This window comes from Brassica napus, chromosome A9 (genome assembly GCF_020379485.1).
Source record: "Brassica napus cultivar Da-Ae chromosome A9, Da-Ae, whole genome shotgun sequence".
NCBI classification, from domain to species: domain Eukaryota; kingdom Viridiplantae; phylum Streptophyta; class Magnoliopsida; order Brassicales; family Brassicaceae; genus Brassica; species Brassica napus.
Genome location: NC_063442.1, coordinates 1 through 19,495, shown reverse-complemented (window position 1 = coordinate 19,495; position 19,495 = coordinate 1). Strand labels below are relative to the sequence as shown.

General features: G+C 34.5%; 2 protein-coding genes and 1 pseudogene across 2 annotated transcripts; 2 read left to right on the top strand and 1 right to left on the bottom strand.

The window, feature by feature from the left end:
* Positions 1-308: 308 nt before the first annotated feature.
* LOC106392321 (pectinesterase inhibitor 6-like) lies at positions 309-1,516 on the top strand. The gene has a single exon (XM_013833137.3). The coding sequence runs from the start codon at positions 709-711 to the stop codon at positions 1,318-1,320; it is 612 nt and encodes a 203-aa protein (XP_013688591.3). The 5' UTR covers positions 309-708; the 3' UTR covers positions 1,321-1,516.
* A 236-nt stretch (positions 1,517-1,752) lies between these two features.
* On the top strand, positions 1,753-4,096 carry LOC125578006 (annotated as a pseudogene).
* A 260-nt stretch (positions 4,097-4,356) lies between these two features.
* On the bottom strand, positions 4,357-6,932 carry LOC125578005 (caffeoylshikimate esterase-like). The gene is made up of 7 exons (XM_048740251.1): positions 6,684-6,932; positions 6,487-6,577; positions 6,379-6,411; positions 5,500-5,646; positions 5,161-5,429; positions 4,958-5,056; positions 4,357-4,823 (listed from the first exon to the last, which is right to left on the bottom strand). Exons 1-7 carry the CDS (start codon positions 6,708-6,710, stop codon positions 4,443-4,445), a joined length of 1,047 nt encoding a protein of 348 aa, XP_048596208.1. The 5' UTR covers positions 6,711-6,932; the 3' UTR covers positions 4,357-4,442.
* Positions 6,933-19,495: the final 12,563 nt, after the last annotated feature.

Below are 19,495 nucleotides of genomic sequence, written 5' to 3'. Positions count from 1 at the left end.
TTTTTTTTTTTTTTTAACTAAAATTTCCCTCTTGCTTCAAGGAAAACTATAATCAATTCAATAATTCACAAACACATCAAATGATTAGGGGATCAAAGAACTAAGCTTAAAGAGTTACCAATCTGTCGGCGTCCAACTGACTTTTTTCATAGTCTTTTTAACTTTCATTATAGCTTCTCACCTTTCTCTTGCTTGCCCTGCAACCCTCAAAAATTTAGAAAATGACTATTTGTGTTCGTTCATTAATCATTCATTAATCCATTAGTTTTATAATCTAGAAAGCAAAATATTTTTTAAACTTAAATCTACGTATGGTAAATGGTAAACGAAATTGAAAACTACATCATATACGAAATTGAAAACTACATCATATACGAAATTGAAAACTACATCCACCTTTCTCTTGTGGTAGTCTATACTTTAAATGGTAAAAGAAATGGAAAACTGCATCATATATACCTAAACCCAGATATGGCTGGTAGACTTTAAATCATATAATGCTTAATCGTTATAGTGATTACTATAAGAACTACAAAAGGACTTTCCCCATATGCTTTAAAACTTCAAGTTCACGTCCTTGTATCTTAATTAATAAAGGTTAAAAGTTACGTAATAATCCCATCATCCGCCCCTTCCTGTATATATATAGTCCCTGGCTAGATCTCTCTCTCCTCTTTCAATCTATAATAATATATTTCTTCTAACCACATGAATTCTTTTATCACGTTTGCTCTTCTCTCTCTTCTTCTGGCACTAAACTCAAACCCGTCGTATGCCTCCGGGCGCAACCACACAGACGATACAAACGCGTGTAGGGTGACGCGATACAGCAGGTACATTAAAAACGCGTGCAGCGTAACGCAAAACCAACAGCTATGCTTTCGAACGCTATGGCCGTTTGCAATCGTCGCTAAAAACAACTCGAGCAAGTGGGCCCGAGCTAGCGTCGCGGTGACCATAACGGACACGAAACAGATCCTAAGACTCTTGCTGAAAACGCGGAGTTCGGCGGTTGGGAAACGCGAGAGAGTCGCGTTATCGGATTGTCGAGAGCTATTCGTGGACTCCCTTGGCAATCTCTACAAGTCACTCGCCCTTCTCCGGAAACTGGACGCCGACGAGTTTCAGCAGCAGATGAGCGATCTCGCCACGTGGTTAAGCTCTGCACTCACGGATGAGGACACGTGTCTAGATGGGTTTGAGGAGACGTCGATTAGATCGTCGACGGTGAGAATGATTCGGAGGAGAGCGACAAGGTGTATGCAGTTATGCAGCAACGCTCTGGCGATACTGAGCAAGCTTGCTTATGATGGCTTGTAGTCTACGCTATGGGCTTTATCTTTTTTTTTTTTTTGAATGAATACGCTATGCGCTTATTATTGTGATAACAACATATTATTATTACACACGATGAATTATACTACATTTAAGCAAATTATCATGGATTAATGATTTCATAGTATTTACTCCGTTTTTCTGGTCTCCTCTTTCTCTATTTATCGAATTTTGTTTTTTATACACAGATGTATGATTGATCAGTCAAACCGAAATATTCAAACATCTTATAGCCATTTTGCCATATGTCATAGTCACATTTAAGTTCTGAATGGTGACTGCGGTTTGAGCGGTACATGTCCTATATACTGAATGAGTCCTGTCGGTTTATAAAGTCGTGAAAATTGGAAGTGTACATTTTATTCGTGGAATGTAATCATAATCAAATTTGCCCGAATTTGGTTATGCTATCTTGGTTATGATTATTCTTATACCATAAAATATTTCAAAAAATTATGATTTAAGCATTAGTACTATGCTTTGTGTTGGAATCAGCATTCAGCCAACCTTGGTTAATTTTGATATTTCGCAATTCGCATCTCATTTTCCATTTTACCGACACCAAATCTCAATGTTTGGTCATATGATTTCATACTTGTGTCTACAACTCTATTTTCATTGTTTGTCATGTGGAATTCGTATTTGTGTTTCTTTATGTCTTTAATACAAAGGTTATGATGTGTACAAAAATTAAAATGTAAAGAAAATGTCATTAATTGCCAAAAAAAAACAGGTTGTATTTAATTTTAGGGGTTTATGATGAACAATAAATTAATTGGTTAACGACAAGTAGTAAATACATAACAAAAAAAAAATAAAAAAATCATTTAATTTTTTTTTTTGATCAAACAAGATTTTATAGATAACTAGTCTCCATTGGAGGAATAGTTTACAAAGACGATAACAAAGCCATACTGACTAACAACTTTGCTGCAACAAAAGGGAAGCAAAAACACAAAGATAGAAGCAATCATTATACATAAAAATCATTTAAATTTAAAACTAATTATTTAGTTGTAATTGGTGAAGAAATGGACGCAGATAATAATGGATGGCCGGTTTTTTGTTATTGGTTTTGAACGTCTGAATTCAATAACAAATTGTTCAAAGGGAAACCATCAGATGGAAACAAAGTGGATGGCCGGTTTAGAAGAAACATTTGACCCAAAAAAAGAATAAAAAATGAAAGGGGGCATTAAGCGTAAATTAAAAAAAAAAGTAGAGACGCGGGGGTGTAATAATTTAAATAAAGAAAAGTGGACTGAGTCAGCGGCGAGTTCGACTCCGTAATCAAAGACTCTCCCTCCCATAAATTATCCTACGAAGAAGAAGATGGCGTGGGAGCTGACATATCGGCGACAGGAAGCAGAAGCCAATGAATCCTATCCGTTACATGCTGAGGGAACAGAGACTCGTCTTCGTGCTCGTCGGCATTGCAATCGCCACCTTAGGCTTCACCCTTTTCTCTCCTTCCTCCTCGTTGGCGCAGAGTAGAATAGAGTACATGAGCGGCCGTGGGATGGGATCGGAAGATCCCTCTGGGTCTGAAACGCAAAGGTCTTCGGGTGGTGGGGGGTCACACCTGGTGGACAGGTTGATGGCGAGAGGAGACAATGTGATCGTCGTGGACAACTTCTTCACGGGGAGTAAAGAGAACGTGATGCACCATTTCGGCAACCCTAACTTCGACGAAGGGAAGCGTACGGCGGAGACGTTGGCTATGGATTACCACAGAGGCGCTAATGTTGAGGTTATGATAGCTCGGATCTTCAATACTTATGTGTATCGATGACGGTCGTGTCGTCCTTGCCCAGGTAACAAACAACACGCTTTTCTTTTTTACATTTTAACACTTTTAATGCTTTTTGGCATAAGCATGAATAGTAGATTACATCCAATGAGATTAATCGAAAGATGATGATTTAAGTAAATGGATTTGGTGCAGGCATTAAGAAAAGAGCCATTGACTGTTTATGGCGATGGCAAGCAGACCAGGAGCTTCCAGTTTGTCTCTGATCTGGTATACCCTCCTTTATCTTACTTTATACTATACTATATAATAATGTCACATTAACTTTGAGGATAGGATGGATTGCACATTAAATATCAAAAATAACAGAAAAATGTGGCTTTAGTTCGTTATTGTACACTTGTTTTCTTGAGTTGAAAATATATATATATATATATATATATATATATATATATATAGAATTTTCTTATTTGTCTCTGGCTTGTTGTTTATTTAGCATTGTGAACTTGAATGCGATTTAGGTGGAGGGTCTGATGAGGTTGATGGAAGGAGAACTTGTTGGCCCATTTAACCTCGGTAACCCTGGTGAATTCACCGTGCTCGAGCTCGCTAAGGTGGTGCAAGAGACGATAGACCCGAACGCAAAGATAGAGTTTAGACCAAACACAAGAGGAAACCAGACATCACAAAGGCCAAAGAGCTTCTTGGTTGGGAACCAAAGGTCGCTCTCCGCCAAGGGCTCCCTCTTATGGTCCAAGATTTCCGTCAGCGTGTCTTTGGCGACCAAAAGCAGGAGACCATCACCACCACTTCTTCTTCATCAACAGAATAAAAGCAATTAGCCAAGGTCTGAGCACCTATATAAAAACAACTCACAACTCAGGTCGGTCGTAGGGACAGGATCTTCATTTTTGTTTTACCATTTCCTTTTTTTTTTGTTATTTGTGTTTATTGCCGTTTTGCTACTGCCGTGTGTTGTGGAGATCGTACCTCACACCCGATTTTTCAACATTTGTTATTTTTTTAATGAAATCTGAAAGTTACTGAACTACAAGCAAACTGAGTTGAGGAGAAAGGTGGGTTAACTAACGTTTTCAAGAACCATGCATGTTGCAGTGTCTGTCAAAGGCCTTCTTTAGTTCTTCTCCCACACAAGATATATCAACCGCTACTAGACAATCACATGTCTTTCGCACGATGATGGTTACAAGTGAATATATACCCCTCCTAATCGAGGCCATATATACATTTTTCTAACCTTGAAACCCATCTTTAATAACTCAACTCTTATTCCAGATAAATAGACTGAGTAACAACAGTATCTTCTCCTCTGTTTTTTGAAATTATTACATTTACATTACATAGCACCACCAGATCGAGGAACCAAACGTCCACCGTTCAAACCACATAGGAGATTCAAGTAGCTACGACGTTTAGCTCTCCTTTTACCGTTACTTGTAACAATATCCCTCTCCACACTAGCAGTGGCAGTAGTTCGTACAGGAGTGACAGTGAGAGATGCCGGGTCAGCTGTTCGACGGTCAAGCCAATTGGTGATGTCAGCAAAAACAAGATCCACGTTGCAGTCAGGCTCACCTGACGTCAGAGCATGCCACATCCCAGGATACAACTTGAGAGTCTTGTCTCTTGAGCTAGCTTTCTCGTACAAGGCTTTGCTTATCTCTGGATCCGTCACTATATCTGCTTCTCCGTGTAACACAAAAAACGGCATTGTTATCTGCCAAAAAATAACCAAATCTTTGACGTGTCTTCTTGCTCAAGTAATTTTTGTTAGGGGTCAGATGAGACCTAAGAAATTAATACGTCTATATTAAGTCAGTTTGCTTTCAAATAAACTAATCAAAAGTGAACCTCATCCAGACTGTCTTCGAGGTTCATGCTTGTCCTAAGCATTTCAAGTGCTGTCTTAAGCCTAGGCTTGTCTTGATATATCAGCTTGTTCTTCTTTACCTGCATTTTACCACCAAAACTATCTATCTGTCTAGAGCCAATCTCTACATGGTGAGAGGTTATTTATACTGACTATAAATAAATAAATATATATATATTGAGACCTCTTCTCGCTTGGCAAGGTCCTTGAAAGCAGCATTAATCACATTCTTTGTTGGAACTATTTTCCATTTAGGTATCATCTCTTCGACTCTAGTTAACAGATTGATCACCACCGGATGTGGCTTCACCTTCTCTGATATCTTGCACATAGGAGCGACAAGAATGGCGCCGTTCCAAAAGGAAGGATCTTTCTTGTGAAGCAGTAAAGTGACTGCACCTCCCATGGATTCTCCATACAAGAATCTGCCTTTCTCCATGTACTCCTCTTGCGCTGGAGTCGCATGAAAATTAATTAAGAAGAGATGGATGGACCGTGTTGTAATATGTAAATAATGCCATACCACAAATAGAGGTGTAATACTCGTAGCAATCATTTACAATGTTTTCAAACTTCTTGATGTAGCAACGAGCTCCCATGGACCGACCATGACCTTCATAGTCCATACCAAAAACCGCGTATCCTGCTGAAGCCAGTCTGACTCCGCATTCTAAAACCGTACACAATGTGTTGGGTCAATTTTAGGTAATTAGTTTCAAACTCCTACCTAGTAGAATCAAGTTTATCAACCACTAAGTCGTAGATGGATGGTCTTTATACTTTATAGTTCATGCAACACATAAGGATACAAAGAATTAAAAATAAAAAGCGACTATTCAATTCATATCGGTTACTCTCTGACCAAGGAATGGTCAGAAATTAAATACAATTGAGTAACCAAAATGGTCTAGGGTAGTTCTCCAACCCAAACCAACCAACCACCCAAAGACTTGTTGACCCACTGATACTAACACAATCCCTCCATCTATCAAGAAATATTATTATCACACATAAACTATAAATGATAATAGGGTCCACAGTGAAAGCTAAACAAAAATGTCCCAGCATGATAAGCTTATAGTTAAACATCTCAAATCTTACCTCAAATGATATGGTACACAGGTCAGAAAATTCAAAAATTGTTTGATTGGCATGTTTTTGGATGAATGCATAAATTAGATGTAAATCCAGCAAATTTTTTTAATACTGGTATTCAGTCAAAAGTGGAAACAAAATATGTTAATTTTATGAATCCCCAAAAAAATAAATGAAAGATTTGCAAGGAGCAAATCATTAAACACCTGGTTTTCTTCGAATATTTCAAAATGCCTAACTCAACACACAGACACTACACACATCATATAATGCATGCATGTGGTGGTGAAGAAGATAAACCAAGTACCTCTCATGGAGTCGCTACACTCCATTCCGTAACCTGCACAAATCACCAAATTCGTTTTTTTAACTCACCAGAAGTTCTTTCTATTCTTATATAAAAAAATAAATTTACCATGGCAGAGAAAAACAAGAGCTTTGGGAGAAGAAGATGGGATCCATCTACAAGCAAACAGCTCAACACCCCTGGAGTTTTTTATGTAATCCTGTTTTAAGAAAACATGATATGGAGACTCAAATCATTATGCTTTCACACTCATTTACAAATATTAATTACTCTCTGGATCTGGGAGTGATGAGAAAAGAGAGAACCTCGTGGTATTGGAATTCAGACTTCATGTGTTGAATCGGAAGGCAGTGAGGATCTTTCGAGTTTCTTTTTGCTTCTCTCAGCTCTCAATCACACTAGCACACGAGGAATCTAGGAAGCTGAAGAAGGTTTTATGAGGGCGGTGTAACCTATATTTTTATAGAGGGCAATTCTTTTCTTCTTTTTGGTGTTATTATTTATTTCTTTATTTTATTCCAACTATGGGTAATCAAATTAACAGAAAAATGAAAATTTATCGACGTCATACCGAGTGTGTGAATTTAAAAGCGACCCATCCATTGGTCAGAAATTCGACAAAAGATGTACGTAATGTTATAACCACTTATAACCTTTTTTTTTGTTTGCTAAAAACAACTTACAACTCTTTCGACATTTATAATACGAAGTCAACACAACCACGTCCATTTTAAAAAAAAAATCCTACGGACCAAAAAATGATCATAATTTCACGTACGTATGATCCCAACGTCTGCTAATTCCGCCACGCTAATTCTCTATTGGAGAATTGTTTACTTTACACCTTCCCTCCTTCAGTTTTTCTTACGCATCAATTATCAATTCAAACTACTCCAGACACTTCAACTTGCTCTCTGCATTATCTTCTACTGAGTTTATATAAACAGAACAACAGGTCAACACAGGCACACCAACGTTCCACCTTATTAACCTTCTGTTCCAACCAACCTGCTGGTCTATTATACTGGCAGCAAATTGTTCCATCTCTCTTGTGTGTGATCAGCCAGCTTCCAGAGTTGTTGTCTCACACTGACGTTGTCATCCTCAGAGGTTCATTGTAGAACCTGAGCCCCATAGCTCTACATTGTTACCTTTTTTTTTTTTTGAACACAACTTTCATTCATCTAACTTTCTTCAATACAAACATAAGAGGGAATTATCCATCCTCTTAAATCAAAAGCATAAACTACAATAACAAACCAAATTAAGAAATATAGGTCTTCAAAGAAAGATGACTGCGAATTCAAGACAAAGCTTGAATGCGTCGATAGAGCATTTCCGACAAAATCGGACAGCTGAAACTTAGTCACATAATGTGACGTTGAAGGCCAACCCTCACCTTCAAGATAACACATAGTAATCTTGGTGGTTGCATCTTCTGGCCCCATACAGACCGCTACGCAAGATAACAAACCGGTGGTAAAATTGAAACCAATGCTCAGCAACGCCGAGGAAACATCTTCTTTCACAAGAAGAATGTATGGTAGAAAAGTACTCTCCTCCAGAGAAAAGAAAGAACGGAATAAATCCCGTCTCAATGAGTCCACAGATAATATCTTCTTAAAAAGATGATATACCATTATAGGCAAGTTAAAGGTCCCGATGAATCCACCAGAAATCCTTATCAAAAAAGCCAATACCAATACCGCATTTGGAATTAAAAATAATACCGTAGGTTTCAGGTTTGGGTGGCTGGTTTGTGGGCTAGCAAATATTGTAGACTTTGTAGTGCAGGCCCAACTAAAAGACACTCTCAGCCCAACCCTAGACAACCGCTTGAGTGGGTATGACGGAAGTGAGAGGAGACACACGCCGGAGATGGATCTGCCGCCGCCAAAGGGAAGACGGTGCATTTCAGAGCGTGGTGAGGCGGGACCTCCGGAGTAAACGGGTTCTTCAGCAAGACACAGTGGAAGAGCGGTACGTCGGGTCTCCTCGGAATCCCAGAGAAGAGGACCGTTAAAACATGTGTTTGTCGAGCTGGATCTGGTGAGATTGGTCCGGGAGAGCTCGTCTTTAGCAAGAAGTGTGCTATCGGAACTGAAACCCTGCAGCACGGTGGAGTCCCAGCTACACAGGGTGAAAAAGTATCACGACCAACTTGATGCGGAAGAGACGGCGGAGCTGGTGGAAGACCATGTCGACGAGACATAGATCTAGAGATTCGAAGATGGTTGAAGCTGACAGGCATGATGGCGAAGTGAGAAGACCCCCAAACGACGGGTCTGGTGGTCAAAACACTGAAATGAAAACTCCGAAGACGGAGCAGAGCAGAACACGATAAGGAACAAGCAGAAGAGGGTGACGAGCACTGGACGGAGCAGAGGACCCGACGCCGGCGGCAAGGGGCCTCACCGGCGTCGAGGAAAATGGAGGCTGACGGCTCCTCGGTAATAGTGCCTGGGAGAGTTTGAAATTAGGGCGAACTCAAACCTCTACATTGTTACCTATTATCTAAAAATTCTTGAGCTTCTTTCAGTCTAAATCCAGGAGGAATAACGATCGGATCCTAAAGATGTATCTGTCTCCATCGTTCACTTGATTCTCTAGCCCACACCCTTTTTTTTTGTTTTTCATTACTGCCCAAAGGGCATATGAATAGTGTGATATAAAGCCTATTTAAAGGCCTATTCATAAGATTAGCATTACAATGAATTCCCACTGTGTAGATGAACCACATGGCTTCAACTGAGAAAACCTTTGGAAAAACTGTGGCTTTTCCAACACCATCTTCGATTAACATCGTTGATGACAATATCTATCGCCGATAGAAGGCTTTAACCGTATCTATTAGGAACTCCTCCAAAGAACATCTTCAATCCAAACTTGAGTATTATGAAGTTTTACTAAATTAATTGACAAAAAAATTAAACGATGCTCATGTACAATGAAAGACAGTTTAATATACATTAATATAAATGTAGAATGCATTTAGAAATTTTAAAACAACACTAAAGATCATAGGCTTCAGCATATAGAGCATTTACCGAAAATTAAATATTTTGTAAGGGACCCATAGATTTTGAGAAAAATTCAAAAAAATGAAAATTCTATTTTAATGCATAGTTGCATCCTTTACTAACATATGATGAAGGCCAAAGAGGTTTGGAATCTTTGCTGTCTTCGTTTTTCTAGAGAATAGCGATTTTATAATAGTTAGATAACCAATTTAGGGAGTTTTTTTTTTTTTTTTTTTTTTTTTGACAACAAAGAATTTACAGACTCATGATGACTCTGTAAACCAAATCGGTAACTCCGCATCCATGTGAACGACAAAGGACGATTGTTTCCTAGCACTGCGTGCTAGACTATCTGCCCGAAGATTCGCTGTCCGAGGTACATGAACTATATCAGAGTTGAGGAAACTTCCTTTGAGAAGCTTTATGTCCTCCAAATAGCTTTCGAATGCTGGCCATTCTTCTGGTTCCGAAACCATCTTCACCAATTGAGAACAATCCGTTGCAAACGTTACCTGAAACTGTCTTAAATTCTTCATACATTCCATTGCCCAAATCAACGCCTCTATCTCCGAATGAAGGGGTGAAAGACATGCCCTTACATTCCTTGCCCCTAGCAGCCCATCAAACCCTGGTAAAGTACTATACCAGCCTTGTCCTGAGAACGTATCCTTATCCTTCCATGAACCATCCATAAAACACCATCGACCTTGTGTCACTAGGGGAACATTGATCGGTACCGAAAGCCCTCTCGTTGGGTCATTTCCCACCTGTGCTTCTGCCCAAAGTGATGATTCTATTTCAGCTAATTGAAGAGTATCCCTCGGATCCATATCCAAATTACTGAAAACTTTGTTATTTCGAGCTTTCCAAATATACCATAGAATCCATGCAAACTGATGATCATCCATCTTTGGCCGGACTCTCCAAAATAGATGATCCATATTAGCAAACAATGAAGAAGTAGGAAAAAAATTCGGAGCTGACGGAATCTTGGATAATGCCCACACTTGGCGTGCCGGTGGACATTCAAAAAATACATGGTTAATTGATTCTTCAGGCTCTCCGCATCGAGCACAAAATGTATCTCCATTTATCCCTCTTGCCTTGAGGTTTTTCATTACCGATATACATCCTGAGAGAAGTTGCCATAAAAAATGCCTTATTTTTGGGGGACACCGAACTTTCCAACAGAAAGCTTTAAGTATATCCACTGTAGGGCCATAAAAAACTGGTGGTTTTTCCTTATCCGGATAAATCCGTTCCACTTGATAGCCTGATTGGACTGAATATTTTCCAGTTTTAGTAAAATGCCATCCATTCCTATCCTCAAACTGATTCCTACTTAAAGGAATACTTTCAATTATTTTCGCATCCGCAGGATCCACAAGAGTCCTAATTACCTGTAAATTCCATGAGCGAGATTCCGAATTTATGAGGGAATCCACTGTAAGGTCCGGATAAAAGTTGGGGAAATTTTTGGTTGCTGGTCTCGGGCGAGTGGCTGGGATCCAAGGATCATTCCATACAGAGATAGACGAACCTGTTCCCACCCGTTTAATTAGTCCTTTACAAACCAGAGATCTAGCAGAAATGATACTCCTCCAGCCATATGACGGAGAAGAAGAACGAATCGGTTCCAGGGGTGAAGCATTCCTGTAATACCGTCCTTTGAAGACTCTTGAGAATAGAGTATTTGGTTTTTCCATCAGTCTCCATAGTTGCTTTCCAAGCATTGCCGTATTAAAATCCATAAGATCCTTGAAACCTAACCCACCGTTATCTTTGGTTTCACATAATTTATCCCATGATTTCCAATGCATACCTTTAGAACTTCCTCCTGGGCTCCACCAAAACCGAGCAACTGCGCTTGTTAATTTTTGAACTGTAGTCTTCGGTAACCGATAAACAGACATAACATGATTGGGCAAAGCCGTCACCACCGATTTAATAATTACCTCTTTTCCTCCTTTAGTAAAAAATCGGAATGTCCATCCATTAACCCTATTATTCAAACGTTCCTGAACAAAACCAAAAACCTGTACCTTAGACCCTCCAAGACTTTCTGGCAACCCCAAATAGGATCCCATGCCTCCTATGTTTTGGATTCCCAGAATATCTCTCAACTCTTGACGAATTGATTCTTCAATCTTATGCCCAAATTGAATTTAGGGAGTATTATGAAGTTTTACTAAATTAACTGACAAAAAATTTAAACGATGTCCATATACCACGAAAAAGAGTTTAATATACATTAATACAAATGTAGAACATGTTTAGAAATTTTAAAACAACAGTAAAGAGGATATGCTTATAGAGCATTTACCGAAAAATTCAATATTTTCATAGGGGTTAACCCATAGATTTTGAGAAAAATTAAAAAAAATAAAAATTTATTATAATGCATAGTTGCATCCTTCACTTACATATGATTAAGGTCAAAGAGGTTTGGAACCTTTGTTGTCTCCGATTTTCTAGAGAATAGCGATTTAATAGTGGTTAGTCAACCAATTGAGTATTATGAAGTTTTACTAAATTAATTGACAAAAAATTTAAATGATGCCCATGTACCATGATAGAGAGTTTAATACATTAATACAAATGTAGAATCTGTTTAGAAATTTTAAAACAACAGTAAAGATCATAGATTTTAGTATATAAAACATTTACCGAAAAATTCAATATTTTTGTAGGGTTACCCATAGATTTTGAAAAAAATTCAAAAAAATGAAAATTATATTTTAATGCATAGTTGCATCCTTCAATAACATATGATGAAGGCCAAAGAGGATTAGAACCTTTGTTGTCTCCGTTTTTCTAGAGAATAACGATTTTATAGTGGTTAGTTAACCAATTTAGGGAGTATTATGAAGTTTTACTAAATTAATTGACAAAAAATTTAAAAGATGTCCATGTACCATGAAAAAGAGTTTAATATATATTAATACAAATATAGAACATGTATAGAAATTTTAAAACAACAGTAAAGAGCATAGGCTTCAGTATATAGAGAATTTACCGAAACAATTATATATTTCCGTAGGGGTTAACCTATAGATTTTGAGAAAAATTCAAAAAAAATGAAAATTCTATTTTAATGCATATTTGCATCCTTTACTAACATATGATGAAGGTCAAAGACGTTTGGAATATTTGTTGTCTTTGTTTTTCTAGAGAATAGCGATTTTATAGTGGTTAGTTAACCAATTTAGGGAGGTTTTACTAAATTAACAGAAAAATTTTTAAAAGATGTCCATATACCACGAAAGAGAGTTTAATATACATTAATACAAATTTAGAACATGTTTAGAAATTTTAAAACAACAGTAAAGAGGATATGCTTCAGTATATAGAGCATTTACTGAAAAATTAAATATTTCGTAGGGGTTAACCCACAGATTTTGAAAAAAATTTAAAAAAATGAAAATTCTATTATAATGCATAGTTGCATCCTTCACTAACATGTTATGAAGGTCAAAGAGGTTTGGAACCTTTGTTGTCTCCCTTTTTCTAGGGAATATCGATTTAATAGTGGTTAGTCAACCAATTGAGTATTATGAAGTTTAATTCAAAAAAATGAATATTCTATTTTAATGCATATTCGCATCCTTTACTAACATATGATGAAGGTCAAAGACGTTTGGAATCTTTGTTGTCTTCGTTTTTTCTAGAGAATAGCGATTTGATAGTGGTTAGTTAACCAATTTAGGGAGGTTTTACTAAATTAACTGACAAAAAATTTAAACGACATCTATATACCACGAAAGAGAGTTTAATATACATTAATACAAATGTAGAACATGTTTAGAAATTTTAAAAGAACATTAAAGAGGATAGACTTCAGTATATAGAGCATTTACCGAAAAATTAAATATTTCCGTAGGGGTTAACCCATATATTTTGAGAAAAATTCAAAAAATGAAAATTCTATTATAATGCATAGTTGCATTCTTCACTGATGAAGGTCAAAGACGTTTGGAATCTTTGTTATCTTCGTTTTTCTAGAGAATAGCGATTTTATAGTGGTTAGTTAACCAATTTAGTGAGTATTATAAAGTTTTACTAAATTAATTGACAATAAATTTAAACGATACCCATGTACCATGAAAGAGAGTTTAATATACATCAATACAAATGTAGAATGCGTCTAGAAATTTAAAACAACACTAAAGATCATAGGCTTCAGTATATAGAGCATTTACCGCAAAATTAAAAATTTCGTAGGGGTTAGTTAACAGATTTTGAGAAAAATTCAAAAAAAAAAAATTATTTTTTAATGCATAGTTGCATCCTTGAATAACATATGATGAAGGCCAAAGAGGATTAGAACCTCTGTTGTCTCCGTTTTTCTAGAGAATAGCGATTTTATAGTTGTTATTCAACCAATTTAGGGAGTATTATGAAGTTTTACTAAATTAATTGACAAACAAATTTAAACGATGCCCATGTACCATGAAAGAGAGTTTAATATACATTGATACAAATGTAGAATGTGTTTATAATTTTTAAAACAACAGTAAAGTTCATAGGTTTTAGTATATAGAACATTTACCGAAAAATTCAATATTTTCATAGGGGTTATAACCCATAGATTTTGAGAAAAATTCAAAAAAAATGAAAATTCTATTTTAATGCATAGTTGCATCCTTCACTAACATATGATGAAGGTAAAAGATGTTTGCAACCTTTGTTGTCTTCGTTTTTCTAGAGAATAGCGATTTGATAGTGGTTAGTTAACCAATTTAGGGAGGTTTTACTAAATTAATTGACAATTTTTTTAATGATGCCCATGTACCATGAAAGAAAGTTTAATATACATTAATACAAATGTAGAATGCGTTTATAAATTTTAAAACAACACTAAAGATCATAGGTTTCAGTATATAGAGCATTTACCGAAAAATTAAAAATTTCGTAGGGGTTAACCCATAGATTTTGAGAAAAATTCAAAAAATAAAAATTCTATTTTAATACATAGTTGCATCCTTTACTAACATATGATGAAGGTCAAAGATGTTTGGAACCTTTGTTGTCTTCGTTTTTTTAGAGAATAGCGATTTTATATTGGTTAGTCAACCAATTTAGGGCGTATTATGAAGTTTGACTAAATTAATTGACAATAAATTTAAACGATACCATGTACCATGAAAGAGAGTTTAGATACCTTAATACAAATGTAAAATGCGTTTTGAAATTTTAAAACAACAGTAAAGAGCATAGGCTTCAGTATATAGAACATTTACCGAAAAATTCAATATTTTCGTAGGGGTTAACCCATAGATTTTGAGAAAAATTCAAAAAAACTAAAATTCTATTTTAATGCATAGTTGCATCCTTCAGTAACATATGATGAACGCCAAAGAGTTTAGAACCTTTGTTGTCTCCGTTTTTCTAGAGAATAGCGATTTTATAGTGATTATTCAACCAATTGAGAGAATATTATGAAGTTTTACTAAATTAATTGACAAAAAAATTAAACGATGCCCATGTATCATGAAAGAGAGTTTAGTATACATTGATACAATTGTAGAATGTGTTTAGAAATTTTAAAAGAACAGTAAAGATCATAGGCTTAGTATAAAGAGCATTTAACGAAAAAATCAATATTTTTGTAGGGGTTAACCCATAGATTTTGAGAAAAAATCAAGAAAAATAAAAATTCTATTTTAATGCATAGTTGCATCCTTCACTAACATATGATGAAGGTCAAAGATGTTTGGAACCTTTGTTGTGTTCGTTTTTCTTGAGAATAGCGATTTTATAGTGGTTAGTCAACCAATTTAGGGAGTATTATGAAGTTTTACTAAATTAATTGACAATAAATTTAAACGATACCCATGTACCATGAAAGAGAGTTTAAGATACCTTAATACAAATGTAAAATGCGTTTTGAAATTTTAAAACAACAGTAAAGAGCATAGGCTTCAGTATATAGAACATTTACCGAAAAATTCAATATTTTCGTAGGGGTTAACCCATAGATTTTGAGAAAAATTCAAAAAAAACTAAAATTCTATTTTAATGCATAGTTGCATCCTTCAGTAACATATGATGAACGCCAAAGAGTTTAGAACCTTTGTTGTCTCCGTTTTTCTAGAGAATAGCGATTTTATAGTGATTATTCAACCAATTGAGGGAATATTATGAAGTTTTACTAAATTAATTGACAAAAAAAATTAAACGATGCCCATGTATCATGAAAGAGAGTTTAGTATACATTGATACAAATTTAGAATGTGTTTAGAAATTTTAAAAGAACAGTAAAGATCATAGGCTTAGTATAAAGAGCATTTACCAAAAAAATGCATAGTTGCATCCTTCAATAACATATGATGAAGGTCAAAGAGGTTTGGAACTTTTGCTGTCTCCGTTTTTCTAGATAATAGCGATTTTATAGTGCTTAGTCAACCAATTTAGGGAGTATTATGAAGTTTTACTAAATTAATTGACAATAAATTTAAGCGATACCCATGTACCATGAAAGAGAGTTTAGTATACATTGATACAATTGTAAAATGTGTTTAGAAATTTTAAAAGAACAGTAAAGATCATAGGCTTAGTATAAAGAGCATTTAACGAAAACATTTTGTAGGGGTTAACCCATAGATTTTGAGAAAAATTCAAGAAAAATAAAAATTCTATTTTAATGCATAGTTGCATCCTTCACTAACATATGATGAAGGTCAAAGATGTTTGGAACCTTTGTTGTGTTCGTTTTTCTTGAGAATAGCGATTTTATAGTGGTTAGTCAACCAATTTAGGGAGTATTATGAAGTTTTACTAAATTAATTGACAATAAATTTAAACGATACCCATGTACCATGAAAGAGAGTTTAATATACCTTAATACAAAATGTAAAATGCGTTTTGAAATTTTAAAACAACAGTAAAGAGCATAGGCTTCAGTATATAGAATATTTACCGAAAAATTCAATATTTTCGTAGGGGTTAACCCATAGATTTTGAGAAAAATTCAAAAAAATTAAAATTCTATTTTAATGCATAGGTGCATCCTTCAGTAACATATGATGAAGGCCAAAGAAGTTTGGAACTTTTGCTGTCTCTGTTTTTCTAGAGATTAGCGATTTTATAGTGATTATTCAACCAATTGAGGGAGTATTATGAAGTTTTACTAAATTAATTGACAAAAAAAAATTAAACGATGCCCATGTACCATGAAAGAGAGTTTAGTATACATTGATACAATTGTAAAATGTGTTTAGAAATTTTAAAAGAACAGTAAAGATCATAGGCTTAGTATAAAGAGCATTTAACGAAAAAATCAATATTTTTGTAGGGGTTAACCCATAGATTTTGAGAAAAATTCAAGAAAAATAAAAATTCTATTTTAATGCATAGTTGCATCCTTCACTAACATATGATGAAGGTCAAAGATGTTTGGAACCTTTGTTGTGTTCGTTTTTCTTGAGAATAGCGATTTTATAGTGGTTAGTCAACCAATTTAGAGAGTATTATGAAGTTTTACTAAATTAATTGACAATAAATTTAAACGATACCCATGTACCATGAAAGAGAGTTTAATATACCTTAATACAAATGTAAAATGCGTTTTGAAATTTTAAAACAACAGTAAAGAGCATAGGCTTCAGTATATAGAATATTTACCGAAAAATTCAATATTTTCGTAGGGGTTAACCCATAGATTTTGAGAAAAATTCAAAAAAACTAAAATTCTATTTTAATGCATAGTTGCATCCTTCAGTAACATATGATGAACGCCAAAGAGTTTAGAACCTTTGTTGTCTCCATTTTTCTAGAGAATAGCGATTTTATAGTGATTATTCAACCAATTGAGGGAGTATTATGAAGTTTTACTAAATTAATTGACAAAAAAAATTAAACGATGCCCATGTACCATGAAAGAGAGTTTAGTATACATTGATACAATTGTAGAATGTGTTTAGAAATTTTTAAAGAACAGTAAAGATCATAGGCTTAGTATAAAGAGCATTTAACGAAAAAATCAATATTTTTGTAGGGGTTAACCCATAGATTTTGAGAAAAATTTAAGAAAAATAAAAATTCTATTTTAATGCATAGTTGCATCCTTCACTAACATATGATGAAGGTCAAAGATGTTTGGAACCTTTGTTGTGTTCATTTTTCTTGAGAATAGCGATTTTATAGTGGTTAGTCAACCAATTTAGAGAGTATTATGAAGTTTTACTAAATTAATTGACAATAAATTTAAACGATACCCATGTACCATGAAAGAGAGTTTAATATACCTTAATACAAATGTAAAATGCGTTTTGAAATTTTAAAACAACAGTAAAGAGCATAGGCTTCAGTATATAGAACATTTACCGAAAAATTCAATATTTTCGTAGGGGTTAACCCATAGATTTTGAGAAAAATTCAAAAAAACTAAAATTTTATTTTAATGCATAGTTGCATTCTTCAGTAACATATGATGAAGGCCAAAGAGTTTAGAACCTTTGTTGTCTTCGTTTTTCTAGAGAATAGCGATTTTATAGTGGTTATTCAACCAATTTAGGGAGTATTATGAAGTTTTACTAAATTAATTGTCAATAAATTTAAACGATACCCATGTACCATTAAAGAGAGTTTAATATACCTTAATACAAATGTAAAATGCGTTTTGAAATTTTAAAACAACAGTAAAGAGCATAGGCTTCAGTATATAGAATATTTACCGAAAAATTCAATATTTTCGTAGGGGTTAACCCATAGATTTTGAGAAAAATTCAAAAAAATTAAAATTCTATTTTAATGCATAGGTGCATCCTTCAGTAACATATGATGAAGGCCAAAGCGTTTAGAACCTTTATTGTCTCCGTTTTTCTAGAGAATAGCGATTTTATAGTGATTATTCAACCAATTGAGGGAGTATTATGAAGTTTTACTAAATTAATTAACAAAAAAAATTAAACGATGCTCATGTACCATGAAAGAGAGTTTAGTATATATTGATACAGTTGTAAGATGTGTTTAGAAATTTTAAAAGAACTGTAAAGATCATAGGCTTAGTATAAAGAGCATTTACCGAAAAAATCATTATTTTTGTAGGGGTTAACCCATAGATTTTGAGAAAAATTCAAGAAAAGTAAAAATTCTATTTTAATGCATAGTTGCATCCTTCACTAACATATGATGAAGGTCAAAGATGTTTGGAACCTTTGTTGTGTTCGTTTTTCTTGAGAATAGCAATTTTATAGTGGTTAGTCAACCAATTTAGGGAGTATTATGAAGTTTTACTAAATTAATTGACAATAAATTTAAACGATACCCATGTACCATGAAAGAGAGTTTAATATACCTTAATACAAATGTAAAATGCGTTTTGAAATTTTAAAACAACAGTAAAGAGCATAGGCTTCAGTATATAGAACATTTACCGAAAAATTCAATATTTTCGTAGGGGGTTAACCCATAGATTTTGAGAAAAATTCAAAAAAACTAAAATTTTATTTTAATGCATATATAGTTGCATCCTTCAGTAACATATGATGAAGGCCAAAGAGTTTAGAACCTTTGTTGTCTTCGTTTTTCTAGAGAATAGCGATTTTATAGTGGTTATTCAACCAATTTAGGGAGTATTATGAAGTTTTATTAAATTAATTGTCAATAAATTTAAACGATACCCATGTACCATGAAAGAGAGTTTAATATACCTTAATACAAATGTAAAATGCGTTTTGAAATTTTAAAACAACAGTAAAGAGCATAGGCTTCAGTATATAGAATATTTACCGAAAAATTCAATATTTTCGTAGGGGTTAACCCATAGATTTTGAGAAAAATTCAAAAAAATTAAAATTTTATTTTAATACATAGGTGCATCCTTCAGTAACATATGATGAAGGCCAAAGCGTTTAGAACCTTTGTTGTCTCCGTTTTTCTAGAGAATAGCGATTTTATAGTGATTATTCAACCAATTGAGGGAGTATTATGAAGTTTTACTAAATTAATTGACAAAAAAAATTAAACGATGCTCATGTACCATGAAAGAGAGTTTAATATATTGATACAATTGTAAGATGTGTTTAGAAATTTTAAAAGAACAGTAAAGATCATAGGCTTAGTATAAAGAGCATTTACCGAAAAAATCATATTTT

Excerpts from the sequence above, each read along its gene's own strand:
- LOC106392321 (XM_013833137.3), top strand. The coding sequence starts at position 709 with ATGAATTCTTTTATCACGTTTGCTCTTCTCTCTCTTCTTCTGGCACTA.
- LOC125578005 (XM_048740251.1), bottom strand. The coding sequence starts at position 6,710 with ATGAAGTCTGAATTCCAATACCACGAG. Across the intron at positions 6,412-6,486 it reads TCTTGTTTTTCTCTGCCATG|GTTACGGAATGGAGTGTAGC; the intron begins GTAAATTTATTT and ends TGATTTGTGCAG. Across the intron at positions 5,430-5,499 it reads GTATTACACCTCTATTTGTG|CGCAAGAGGAGTACATGGAG; the intron begins GTATGGCATTAT and ends ATGCGACTCCAG.